General features: G+C 31.0%; 1 protein-coding gene across 1 annotated transcript; it reads left to right on the top strand.

Annotated features, from left to right (window-relative positions):
- Positions 1–3,404: 3,404 nt before the first annotated feature.
- Positions 3,405–4,981, top strand: LOC144573644 (wound-induced protein 1-like). The gene is made up of 2 exons (XM_078323419.1): positions 3,405–3,456; positions 4,488–4,981. The coding sequence occupies exons 1-2, from the start codon at positions 3,405–3,407 to the stop codon at positions 4,979–4,981; spliced, it is 546 nt and encodes a 181-aa protein (XP_078179545.1).
- Positions 4,982–14,893: the final 9,912 nt, after the last annotated feature.

Raw genomic sequence — 14,893 nt, forward strand, 5'->3', positions numbered from 1 at the left:
ATATACTCTTCAAGGTAAAAATGATAAATATCACAAGATATATATAAGATAAATAATTTTAGTATCAAGTATAAATAAATCTGGTATGCAAAAAAAAAAAAAATGCAGTGAATTGCATAATTAAGCAGCATTCAATAGGGATCTGGCAATAACTGCATAGTATCTAGAAATGTCAATGGCATCCTTTTATTCATTTATTCAATCTGTACTGTATTTAATAAGATAGATACAAGTAAGAATTTTTTTTTCCGTAAACTTTTCGGGTACAGGTAAGAATACGGTAAAGCCTATTTCATACTTGTTACCTGATCGAGTAATTATAAAAAAAATTGTATATAATATATATATCAATAAGCATTGAAAATAATACTTGTGCTTAGCGTGATCATTTTTTTTCTAATAAAATACTATACACGTGTAAAATGAATATATATGTTTTAATGTTTTATTTAATAAATAATAAAAATAATTATTATATTAGTATTATTCGTTATTTACTAGCTACTGTTTTATTATCCGACAATCATAACGGGTAAAGATAAGATACAAGATAAGATACAAATAAGATAATTTAATTGCGTGAATAAAAATAAAATACAGATAAAAATAATTTATAACAGATACAAGAAAATATTTTGGTTGACACTCCTAATAGTATCGAAACTTCCTCAGTGCATTTTATATTTTTTTAAAGAGAAATGTTCCTAACCCGAGCCCGTCCCCGAACTGGTTTAACTGGGTTTAACCGTCCGCTAATAACGGTAATTTATTAATTTTCCATTAATTAACGAATTGTTGTTTTAACGCATTGCAATTTTAATTTGATTGTTTTAAACGTTAGTTTTGCATGCTTTTGTACTGTGTTTTAATTTCGTGGACAGTTTGTTAGGAACAGTTATAATCACCAATCCCTGAATTAGTTCCCCAGATTGTTAACGGTTCTCTAATAATTTTCTAATTAATTAAGAACTTTAACTAGTTAAACTAGTTATAAGTACTTTAAAGTACTTTAGTGTACTTTAAAGTACAATTTAAACCCAGTTAGCTCGGGGACGCGGTGGGGATTTGTTCTAATTTTAATTATGCAAATTAACAGTTTTTGATATTTAATAACTAAAAAAATAGTCTTCATTTTGAACAATTAATCTATTAAATAAAGATTTTTCAATGTTTGTAAACACAGGTTTATATGCTTTAAAATGTGTTTGAAAAATAAGCTTTAAAATGTGTTTGTAAACACATGTTTATATGTTTGTAAACACAGATTTTTTTAATGTTTGTAAACACAGGTTTACATGCTTTAAAATGTGTTGGTAAACACATGTTTATATGCACATGTTAATTTTAATTATGCAAATTAACAGTTTTTGATATTTAATAACTAAAAAAATAGTCTTCATTTTGAACAATTAATCTATTAAATGAAGATTTTTCAATGTTTGTAAACACATGTTTATATGCTTTAAAATGTGTTTGAAGAATAAGCTTTAAAATGTGTTTGTAAACACAAGTTTATATGTTTGTAAACACATATTTTTCAATGTTTGTAAACACATATTTCTCAATATTTGTAAACACATGTTTACATACTTTAAAATGTGTTGGTAAACACATGTTTATATGCACATGTTAATTTTAATTATGCAAATTAACAGCTTTTGATATTTTATAACTAAAAAAATAGTCTTCATTTTGAACAATTAATCTATTAAATTAAGATTTTTCAATGTTTGTAAACACATGTTTATATGCTTTAAAATGTGTTTGAAAAAAAAAGCTTTAAAATGTGTTTGTAAACACAGATATTTTAATGTTTGTAAACACAGGTTTACATGCTTTAAAATGTATTGGTAAACACATGTTTATATGCACATGTTAATTTTAATTATGCAAATTAACAGTTTTTGATATTTAATAACTCAAAAAATAGTCTTCATTTTGAACAATTAATCTATTAAATGAAGATTTTTCAATGTTTGTAAACACATGTTTATATGCTTTAAAATGTGCTTGAAGAATAAGCTTTAAAATGTGTTTGTAAACACAAATTTATATGTTTGTAAATACATATTTTTCAATGTTTGTAAACACAGGTTTATATGCTTTAAAATGTGTTTGTAAACACATGTTTATATGCACAAATTTTCAATGCTTTGTTTATGTTGTTTGCTTGTCAGTACATATTGGTTTACATGCTTTAATTGTTCACAGGTACTGTTCCTGACACATTCGTATACAAGTCTGTATTTCTTTTTGGCTTACAGAATTGACTCCATCCTCTTCGTGCCTTCGACATTTTTTATATTGAATCCATTATTTGGAGGTACATTATTTCCTTTTTCCTTTGTATTCCAATTTTCTTTCTTTTTTGTGAGATGAAATTGTCAAAATCCGATAATATTCTTCTTGATGCAAACTTCTATACAAAATTGCAGACTTCTTATTGATACTTGTTCACAAGTATTGATCTTGGTGTTAGGCATGTCTTAGAACTTGAAACAATTCACAGGTATTGATATTAATCAGAGAATTTTCAATGCTTTGTTTATGTTGTTTGCTTGCCAGTACATATTGATTTACATGTTTTACTTGTTCACAGGTACTGTTCCTAGCACATTCTGCACAAATGAAAAAAAAAATGTGCTGGGGGACGCCCTCAGGGATTAGTACAAATTTAGAGTTGTAAATTTAGTGCTCGGGGACGCACTTGGGGATTGGTTCAAATTTAGAGCTGTAAATTTTTGCTCGGGGACGAATTCGGGGATTCATTTTTGTTTTAAAAAATGAAAATTTAACTCATTTACTATGAAAATTAAACACTTGAATGCAATTGATTAAATGTTTTCCTTTATATGTTTAAATTATACGATTGTTTCGCTGCATTTGGCTGTGCTTTTATTAAAAAAATTTTAACAGATGGTTTTCTCTTCATGCAGCGAAATTCTATACAATAAAGAAATATTGGTACTGTTATTGCGCTGTATGAAGTAAAACCTGATTTTTTTGTCGCCGGCATTCTAGAAAGTTGGAGGACGCAGACGGATACTTTGTTTGAGGTACAATTATCAGCTTCCTTTTTTAAAAGAGCACTTAAACCCTTTTTAGCGGCTAATAAATAGTTTGCTAGCTAGCTGTAGCATGGAGATTCAATAAATAGCCAGCTAGCATGGACATTTAATTAACACATATGGATGTCAGAAAAATATGTTTAAATAAATAAACCCTTGTGTCATTACTCATTAGATAACTTAAGAGCCCCATGTGTCCCTTCTGTGTAGAGTGAGAAAAATATATAGCACGTGAAAATTGGCTCTATCACGAAATGATACATAATGATTTGATTTGCGTGTCCTGTGTTATGATTATTTATGTATCGTGATCATTTTTAGAAATTTTGACACGACATGTGGTCACGCGAGTCACGTGTAATTATAACCATTGGATCTTTATCAAATGGTAAATCTTGAATAAACTAACCAAATGGTCACGTGAGTCACATTTGATCATGGCACGTCTGGACACAGCATGACTTGCATGGCATGACTATTCGTGTGTCATGACTATCATTTGACATTTTGATTACGGCATGTGAAAAAATAATTTGGTCACGACACGGCATAGCACGAGACCAAAGTCACAGCGTGATAGTCACGACACGGCATGTTTTTTCCACTCTACTTCTATACATAGTCACAAGATTCGCGAATTAAACCTGAATAATTCTTTTTTTTTTGTGATGCCAAACCGAACGCCGAATTATTCAGTTGATCGAATTAAACCCGAATAATTCGTGAATTTTACAAACTTTTCCAGAATTTCGCAATTTTTTTCCAGAACATTTTTTTTGCTCTCTTGCAAGATTGAGATCTCTGATCCGGATAATTCCGAATCATTCCCGAACTATACCCGAATTATTTCCGAATCACGAACTTTTGATCTCGCCCAACAAAACCCTAATAATTCATTTGTCACTATGCATCTATATAGAGTTGGGTGATTAAAGAGTACATAAGAGTACACAATTGAAGCGTTACAGTAAATCAAGTAGTTTTATTTTCGTTTAAATTTAAAATATTTTTAGTGACTTAATTTAAATATTTAAGTAATAATCCGGACATTTAAGAAATAGAGAAACTTAACTGTAATTTGAGGAAGCTTCTAATTAATGTCAACTTAAGAATATTCAAGTGTGTCATAGAGGGAAAAAAAAAAAGGTACAGAACTATCTATCTACTCAATATATATATATTTTTTTAGTACTTTCGGTTTACTTATTAGTTTGCAACTTGGTGACCAATATTATTTCCCATTCCAATAGTTTTGTGAAAAGGTTCCAACCTGCCTTCCCTATAAATACAAACCAAGGAAAACTATCTCACCTATTCCATTCCAATAATACCTTTTATTAACAACACTATCAACCCAAAGAGCAAACAAATCCAACCCAATTGCCTCCTCTTTTTCCCAATTCTATCTCAAATCTTCAGAGCTGGCTAACCAAGAAAATCAATCCGAAACCGACATCATTATCGGTGAAGAAAAGCGCAACGAACAACTTGTCTTAAAGTTGTACATTGCCTTGAATAACCGGGATGTAGACACGGTGCACCAGCTCCTCATGCCCGACCTCGAGTGGCGGTTTCATGGCCCACCACATCACCAACACATGATGAGCCTTCTAACCGGCACCTCGCCAGACGATTCATTCAAATTCAAACCACGTACAATCTGTGTTTTTGGGTCGGTTGTGCTTGTTGAAGGCACCGACCGCACCGGCTCAGCCTACTGGGTCCACGCATGGACCGTGGGGCCAAACGGGATCATAATGCAAGTGAGAGAGTATTTTAACACATCTCTCACCGTGACTCGAGTTGGAGATGGAACAAAAGAATCGAGCCTGAGGTCAAGACTGGTGTGGCGGAGTCGGTTGCCCGATGATCAGACGAGCAAGTCGCTTCCCGGACTTGTTCTTGCTATTTAAAATTAATTGTTCCTGTTAATTGCAAATGCAATTTACCTAATGTGTGTTATTCATCATAATAATTATGAACATGGAACCAGTGTGCCTTGTGATCTATATATTTAACTAAAAGAACCTTCATTATTATTGTAATGCAAATGTTAAGCTAATGGAGAGTATAAATCCATAAAAAATGGTGCAAAGAAAAACTATATCTAATTAATTATGGATGAGATTTATCTATTCTCTCTCTACTTTTCTGTACTGTTTTTAATTTAATCTCCATGACAGGGAGAGATGGTGTTTCACTTTCCTAAGATTTTTTTTTATAAAACATTTTTTCTAGGAATAATTGATGTTTTTCTTAAACACAGAAAATCAATCAAATTATGCTAGAGCTAATTAATTTAATTAGCTTCTAGATTGTACATGTTTATTTGAAGAACTGCAAATTATGTGACTGGGTCATGTATATAATTAATATTTACTGGCCCAAATTAAATTAAAGAATTGGCCCAAGTCATCTGGAAATTATATAAAATTATTAAAATTGATTGTCTTATTATTTATTAATAAACTAAACTAAACTATAATTAATTGGCCGTGCCAGTATTGGGCAGATACAGCGCTGGGAGCTGGAACTAATATTATTTCAAAATCCACAAAACAACAATGTTATGTCGGCTCTTTTGCAAAATTAATTAATTTAAGTTGAATATTCAGTATACTGTATTTTCCGAGATTTTTATGTTTACCCAAAAAAAATATTTCGGCGAAATTTTTAAAAATACCCAACCCGCGGAAAAAATCCAGGGCCCGGGATTTTTTATTCCACCCCGTGGAAATATCCGCGGCCCGGAAATTTTAATAATTTTTTTTTTGGAGATTATGCTGTTCAGTTTATTTGGAATTTAGATTAGTTTGAATTGTTAAGTTGGAGTTTTGTATGAATTTTATTTGTATGAATTGTTAAGTCAGAGTGCTTCTTAATTCAATTTTGCACCTCTAGTTAATATAGCAAAATATTTTCAAAAATCATGAAAATTGACCGACATGCAGTCTTGACATCGTAGAACAAAACTGTGAAGTTTCATACAAAATCTCAAAACAGATCACGAGATATTATCTCTCAAAAATTGCCCGAACTGCTGAAGGAGTGCTTCTGAGCCCAACTTTGCACCTCTGGTTAACATACGAAAGCATCTTCCAAAATCATGAAAATTGACCGACATGCAATCTTGACATCGTAGAACATGACTGTGAAGTTTCACAAAAAATCTCAAAACAGATCGCGAGATATTATTTCTCAAAAATTGTCCGAACTGCTGAAAGAGTGCTTCTGAGCCCAACTTTGCACATCTGGCTTAACAATTCATACAAATAAAATTCATACAAAACTCCAACTTAATAATTCAAACTAATCTAAATTTCGAATAAACTAAACAGCATAATCTCCAAAAAAAAATTCTTAAAATTTCCGGGCCGCGGATATTTTCCACGGGGCGGAATAAAAAATCCCGGGCCGCGGATTTTTTCCGCGAGTTGGGTATTTTTAAAAATTTCGCCGAACCGTGGTTATTTTTAATAAAAAATATATTTTTTTGGGTAAATATAAAATCTCGGCTGTATTTTTAGAGAAAATTCAGTAACTAAATTCAATTTACCGGATCAAATAAGGAAAAGTGAAAAAAAAAATGGTTTTTTAAGATTTATTTCTAATTTTAGTTGGAAATTATTCACTGAATAAATATAAATTATAACAACAAGAGGAGGGATCCAATTACACTCTATATTTTCAAAGTCCAAACAATCGATATAAACCGTTCAACATGATGGATATGTTAAAATGTGTTTGCCGATCAAATTTTTACAATTTTTTTTTGAAATTTTTTTTTACTATTTATTAAGATGGTTACAAAAATTCAATGGTCTGAATATAGCAATTTTGTTAAATACTTAATAAATAGTAAAAAATTCCAAAACATGTAAAATTTGATCCGCCATCACATTTTAATATATCCATTATATTGAATGGTTTGAATCAACTATTTTAACTTTGAAAACTTTGAAAATCAAAAATGTAATTCAGTGTCACAAAAAAAGGTGTAATTCTCCTCAACAAACTATTTCTATATGATTATCATTCAAATTTATAAAATCTCAATATATAGTATAATTATTGGAACAAAAGGAATATGAACCATTCAATATAAATTTAATGTAATGAAGCAATTTTTTAAGTTAATTTAATGTAATCTTATTTTTACTGTTCTTCACGAGATAATTGTTGTCTGATTATTATCAACCCTTTTGATTAGTTCTTGCTAAAAAATTAATCAAGCAACGTTGACATGTTAGCTGCCACTAATAAGAAATTTCATGCATACATGTACCAGTTCATCATTCCCCAGGTGAGACATTTGCTTAATTAATCCTTTCACTCTAGCTTCCACTAACCACTAATATATAGAAACTTAATTTCATGGATGTACCAGTACCAGTTCATCGTTCCCCAGGTAAGACATTTGCCTAAAACTTTAATTGCACGTCTGATACAAAAAGGTTAGTAAAAAAATGTCAATTCAATCAAGGCTCTTGTCTTGTCCAGCTAATTCTAATTGTCACTATTGGCATGTCTGCATGCCCAAAAAGTAAAAGAAATTGAGAAAGGTTCAATAGATATCAAATTAAATTTGATCTAGGATTCAATCAAATTAGGCTGATTTGTATCGGATTTGCTCTGACAATTTGAAAGTTTGTGAGAATCTAAGTGCTATCAAAATAAGAAAGAATCGGTTTTTGATCTAATGGCAAAGAACACTTATATCTGTGTGAGAGGTGCTGAATTTTTTTTTTTAAATATCACAATAAAAAATAAATTAATTAAAACACCTTAGATTTAAGGGATTTTCATATTTATCCGGGCAGCACAGCCAATCTGCGGCTCATTTATAGGGAGAGGGGTGCACATTGGCTTAGAATTCCTCAAAACTTAAATATATTCAATATTACAGTGCATTTTTTGTGCTTTTGGGGGAACCTCTAATTCAATCTGCGCCTTCCATAAATGGACCGCAGATTGGCTGTATGGCCCGGGTAAATGTGAAAATATCTCAAATCTAAAGTGTTATGATTTATTTATTTTTTTTATGCTACAAATAAAATTTTTGGTGAGAGGTGAGTCTAAAATCCGACGGATCGAGTGTATTTTATAAACATTAAATAGAAGTCAAAAAATTGGATCATCTTTTTTATATAAAAAGGAAACAGATATGAATTTTAATACGGATCAAACATATCTGATCAAAATTGACCTGACGTGCATCTCACTGCCCGACTCTTAAAAAAAAAAAAAAAAAAAAAAAAAACTAATTATCATACCTAATACGATTCTACAAAAAGGCAATATAGTTAGACTTCGAATCCTTTGCCCCCTGGGTGCAGGAATTTCCTATCCCTACAGTCTCTGTGTGTGAGGCCGATCACTGTTAAAGGGGGTCGATCACTTTTAATTTTTGAACTGAGGATCCACGTCGGACCCACACACAGTGACTCTGGGGGCAGAAAATTCCTGCCGGGGTGCAGAGGATTCGGTTCCATATATTTACATTTAGGATTGGCAAAAAAACTTGTGGCTCGTGGCCCGCTTGGTATTCGCCCGTGACTTGATCGGTAACAGCTCGTTCGTTAGTGGATCGAGTTAAAATTATCTTGCTCGCTATAGACTTGAGCAAGAATTAATGAGTTTGAGTTTGGCCTGGCTCGGCACGAGCTAGCTCGGTCGTTAACGAGCTATTTAATATACATGGTTTAATAGTTTAATCGGATCCGTTCACTTCGAATTGGGAATATTATGGTCTATGGATGTTATAGCCAATGTTATGGTAATTACACTTTGGACTATGTTTAAGTTGATTGGTAATTTTGTATGGAATATATGTGAATTAATTATACTCAACTAAGTTAATTTGTATGAATTTGTTTGATTTGCTATGCATGAATTTATTCTGTGAATATGTTTGTATAAATTTAGAATTTTGATATATATTTGTATTGTGTATGTATGAGTTTAACTATAAACTTAATTTATAGTATTTTGTATATTGTATAAACTTAATTTGCTTAATTACAATTGAATTAAGAGTATTCCTCAGTAATTAGTCATATAAATGTTATTTTGTTTTAGCCATAATTGATAAGATGTGTTATGAAAATTTAAGATATAGCAGAAAATAAAATATACAAATTTTTAAATTTGTCAAGTTAGTAACAAGCTAGCTCGGCTCGCTCAAACAAGCCACGAATTAGTCTTGAACAGTAATTTCAACTCAGAACCTAAAATTTAAACTCACTCGCTCAGCTTGATTCATAAATAAGCTAATTACGAGTGAGATCTAACTCGCTCATTAGCAGCTCGTTGCCACCCCTAATTACATTCACTGTAGGCCAACGGACTGTTGTAACTTGTAAGAAAAAAAAAAAAAAACATTCACTCTAACATACGCACTCTTAAACGGTGCCCCTTTACTGTAACGAGTCGAAACTTCATGAAATGTGCTGTTATTTGAGTCCCAGTACACATTCGCCTGCATGGCTCTGCCACACCGCCTGCAGATCCCACGAATTGTAGCCCATGGCCCACTTCTTGGCTTCTTGCACTGTCACCATTGACCATTGTATTGACTATTGACTATTGAGTGTGGAGTGGGGAGTGCATAGATTATATTATTATTATATTGAGGAGGGTTCAAATGTCTCCATGTTTTTGTGTCTCCATCATGCCTCCATCTCTCCATAATTTTCAAAGTTCAAACAGTCAATCCGAACCGCTCAACCTAACCTCCATACTAAAATATGTTTGGAGACCAAATTTTATATTTTTAGGAATTTTTTTACTATTTTTTTAGATAGGTACAAAATCAGTAAATCTGAACCATCTAAAAACAGTATTTTTGTACCTATCTAAAAAAATAGTAAAAAAATTTCTAAAAATATTAAATTTGGTCTCCAAACATATTTTAGTATGGAGGTTAGGTTGAGCGGTTCGGATCGACTGTTTAAACTTTGAAAATAATGAAGAGAGATGGAGGCATGATGGAGGCACAAAAACATGGAGACATTTGAACCCTCTATTATATTAGTTACATCTTTACTTCTTTTCTTCTTTTCTGAAATCAAGAGCGCTTATGGGGAGGGAACAGAGAAGAGAGAACTATTAACTATTATTATTTTAGTAGGAAATAAGAGTTTAGTCTTTATTCATAATTTAAAATTATTGGCGAAGCTTATTTTACAGCTTTTGATTTAGAAAATTATATATATGACAAGAAATACAAAGTTTAGGAGGACTCAACAGTATTGAGTTTGTTGAAAGAATAAAATTAAGTACAAAAAATAATCTCAGTAATATGATATTTTTCTTTGTTAATAAATTTTTATTGTGGATATATTCTCTACCAATTCTCATGCATTTTTCCCTTCAAATTATGAATTGTGCAGAGAACTTTTATTTATACCTAGACAATTGTTAATCATATTTATAATTCAAAAAATATATATTTGTATCCTTTGGAAGACAATTTTGGTTCCAGATGCAACTAGGTATATAACTGCAATTAATTAGCAAAAGGAAAAAAAATATACATCATGTGATTAATTTAATCAATTGGATCATTATTTTTACCAGATTAGAATGATGCATAAGCTACTGTGTCGACTATTTTGCAAATCTTTATTAGTTTTATGTTAATTAAAAAAGCAATTATATGTTTCCCTGACTTTGAAGTCACATATATTATTTAATTTACTGGTGAGTCCAAGCTTTTAAAAATGTGATTAAACTTGTCTTTAAATTGCTTAAAATGGTATTTAATCTGACATTAATTCTTGTGTTATAATTTTCTAAATAAATCTTACCATCAATTTATAAAAATCAATTAGACGATCAAATAATCCAAACTCCAAACTAATGACATACTCTAATATTAAATTTAGGAAGCAACTAACAGTCCCCCAACTCCAGTCCCCCAAAAATCCCCGGAGATTTTCAACTAATTCTGTAAACATTAATACTAAATCCTGTAAACTAATTCAACAAATCCTGTAAACATAAAAACGCGTGAAAGCTGTTAAAAACGCGTGAAAGTTGTTGAAAACGCGTGACAACTGTTGAAAAAACGTGACAGCTGTTAGGGACCACCTTCTGTGAACATACACATAATATCCTGTAAACATACACATATTATCCTGTAAACATACACATGTTATCCTATAAACATACACATATAATTCTGTAAACATTACCTTTTATTTCTGTGAACATACACATAATATCCTGTAAACATACATATATTATCCTGTAAACATACACATATTATCATATAAACATACACATATAATTCTGTAAACATACATAGTGTACTTGAAATTATAGCAGTTGAAATTATGGCAGTTGTGGCAGTCAAAAACGCGTCAGAACTAAGCTAAAAAAGGAAGACTTTTATACACGGAGATTTTTGGGGGACTGTAGCCCGGGGGACATTACATTTTCTCTTAAATTTATAACCGACAAGGATCTTTCCTTTTCTTTCGTCTGGAGCACACCCTAAAGAAAATGAAAGAGAGTAAAGAAAAATGACATTGTGATTTAACGTGATAAAAAAATTTACTTGCATTAGAATCAAAAAAATTAAGTGGTGAGAAAAAGAGAAAGTGAAAAAGAGTGAAGGTGAAGGCTCTGTACAAACGTTTCTATGTTTCTCACTTTCAAATCAAAAGTAGACAAAATAAAATTTAACAAGTTTCTTAAATTAAAGAATGCACTTCTACTTATTTTTTTTCCTTCCCTTCTTTCTCTCTCTCTCTCTCTTTCTTGATACAGACAGCTCTGGAGGAGTCTTAGAAAAATTGATAAGTATTGACAACTAAACAGATTTTGTTTTGAAACCTTTAGACAAACTTGGACTAGAGTTTGAAAGCTAGACTCAGTAGGCTGGCACTAGACTAGACTAGATTAGATTCTTTGTCGTGATATATATCTGATATGGGATGTAATATGCATAATTTTTGGATTTATTTGGTAACTGTTGGAGTAAGACTATTCACGAAATAATGTGTTAACAGTTATTTTGGCTGAAGATATTTCTTAAACACAAATTAGAAAGTTCTAATTTTAGTAGGCAGAGGCAGATCCACCTTGAGCCGGGTGGCAACCGTCTTCTCTGAATTTTACAATTCAGTAGAAAAATATGAGTTTGGTACTACTTTTTTCTTTTCTGAAACTGGAAAGTCCGTCAAGTTACTTCAAAAACATTGTTAATGAATTTTTTTGTTATTTTTATAGAAATTTTAGAGAAATTTACAAGTTTGAACCAACTTTATTATTTTTTAATATGTAAAATAATATTATTTTGTTATTTTTATTATGTAAGAGTATATTATTTGTATTGTTTTTTATCTAGTACCTGATTTGTTAATGTATTTGAATCCGATTCTTGCTCCTCCCTCATAGAAATTCTACGTTCACCTCTGTCAGTAGGGATGGATCCGTGTAAGAATTCATATTAAATGACTAAATGAAGAGAAGGAGAGCCAAAGATGGGATTAATGCATGAGAAAAAAAATAGGTGAAGGGTGGATGATAATCGCTCCAAACGCGCATGGAGGATAAAATAAGGAGGAACTATAACTCTCTTTAATTAATTAACTGTTGCATCGTGCATGCATGTATATATTTTAAATCTCGATAATCCATCCAATGATGAAAAATCTAGTGTAAATGCATGCATCCATAATCCATCTATTTTTCTCCAAACATCTGACAGCATGCATGATCGATGCATTTAAAATATCATGTGCGCATGCATTCAATTCGTTATTCACATTATTTATTTCTCTACACGCATGCATCTAGATCACTATGTCTAGATGGAATTAACTTATAAATTGTGTATGTTCAAAAGAAAAACATGAAGTTTGTAAATATTTTAAAATGAACACTTTTAATATCAATTCATTTAAAAGGCTGGAATAGGAAAAAGAAAAAAAAAAAAAAGATTCCAACTTGGAGAAGACCTGACTGTGGACAAGCCAAATTGGGTCCATACTAATCATTTTGGTGTGTTCGCACGCACGCGTGACCCCTCTCTCACCAACCGTATGGGTCTTCACCAGCTGTTGCCTGGCCTTTAATTGTTCTATCATTTTCCTTTTGCATTTCTGGCTAATAATTTGAGATGGCAGGATGCAAACGAGGATATGATTGGGTACACTATGCAACATATATATATTAATGGGTTATGATTCAACTGCCCGGTTGTTGATACCAAAAGATAATCGAATCATTGTAGCTTTTAATAAGCATGCTTTATTGCTCAGAATCTTGTATACCAAACAAGATTCTAAAATAGTTAAAATTGTAGCGTAAATTATTGATAAATGTCATACAACTGTTTTACAAATAATTAAAATATGTAAGAGCCTACTTGGTCCTATACTGGGCCTTGTAGTATCTTAAAACCAGTACATAAATGTGAGGCCTCTTTTCCATGAATGGCAAGTATTCTTTGAATCCTTATTTTTTGGGGTTTGCATGATGGGTTTGGAACTTATCCGAAGCCATTTGGATTGAATTTTGTTCAAAGTCATTCTTTGTCATACGATTAAATTTTAGGAAGCGTCTAATTGTCCACAGCCTTTTGTCCACCATTTGTCCACAACTTTGACTTACGCGAATACCGTAAAATTACTTTTACATGCTGTATAATTATACAATATATCACATAAAATATATCAGTTAATCACAAAACATCAAACAACTATTTAAAGTGGTCCCATGATAGTTAGAAAAAGATTGCAACTTGCACAACAGGACAAAATAAATGTACTTTCTAACTGTACTTTCGGAAATTACAGTTATAGGAAGTTATTGGCAGTTAGAGTTAATTATTAGCGTTCGCACTGGGTTGAAACTTGTATACTGTAAAATTGAATATTGTATACTGTAAAATTGAATCTTGTATACAGTAAAATTTTCAATTGAATCTTGTATACTGTAAAATTGAATCTTCTACACAGTAAAATTTACAATTGAATCTTGTATATTGTAAAATTGAATCAGCAGAACTGTAAAATTGAATATTGTATACAGTAGAATTTTCAATTATATCTTGTATACTGTAAAATTGAATCTTGTATACTGTAAAATTTTCAAATAATACTGTAAATTTTCAATTGAATCTTGTATACTGTAAAATTTTCACATAATACTGTAAATTTTCAATTGAATCTTATATACTGTAAAATTTTCACATAATACTGTAAATTTTCAATTGAATCTTGTATACTGTAAAATTTCTAAAACTAAACCATAAAATAATACCATCTATACTGTAAGATAAAAATGTAACAAATGCTACATTTTAGTTTAAACTACAACCTACAAAGAATCATGTATATTGTAAAATTTCAAAATATAAACCATAAAATAATACCATGTATACTCTAAAATTGCTAAATCTATACATACATCCATCATCACAAAAAAAATCTGTTCATCACAAAACAACATATGTTCACCACAAACAACATCTGTTCAACACAAGATAAAAATATTCACCGCAACATTCAGAATAGCATAATAGCAACAAAAAAACTACGGACAAATAACTTTCATATTAGAAACCTCTTGTGTTCATTGTTCGGATGAGTAAGAAGTCTCTCTATCATCTCTTTCTTTCAGATTTTCACAAGATGAATACTGTAAAATCGTCACCAAGTGTAGGAGGGCTTACTACAGAACTGTCTGACAAATCAGATACTCCTGATACATTATCTACAAAATCAAGAACTTCATCTATTGGTGCATTCAAATCCAGTACACCAATCTCTGACTCTGCATTTAAATCGAATTCTACAAAATCAAGAACTTCATCT

The sequence above is a fragment of the Carex rostrata genome, chromosome 21, assembly GCF_964058835.1.
Source record: "Carex rostrata chromosome 21, lpCarRost1.2, whole genome shotgun sequence".
NCBI classification, from domain to species: Eukaryota; Viridiplantae; Streptophyta; class Magnoliopsida; order Poales; family Cyperaceae; genus Carex; species Carex rostrata.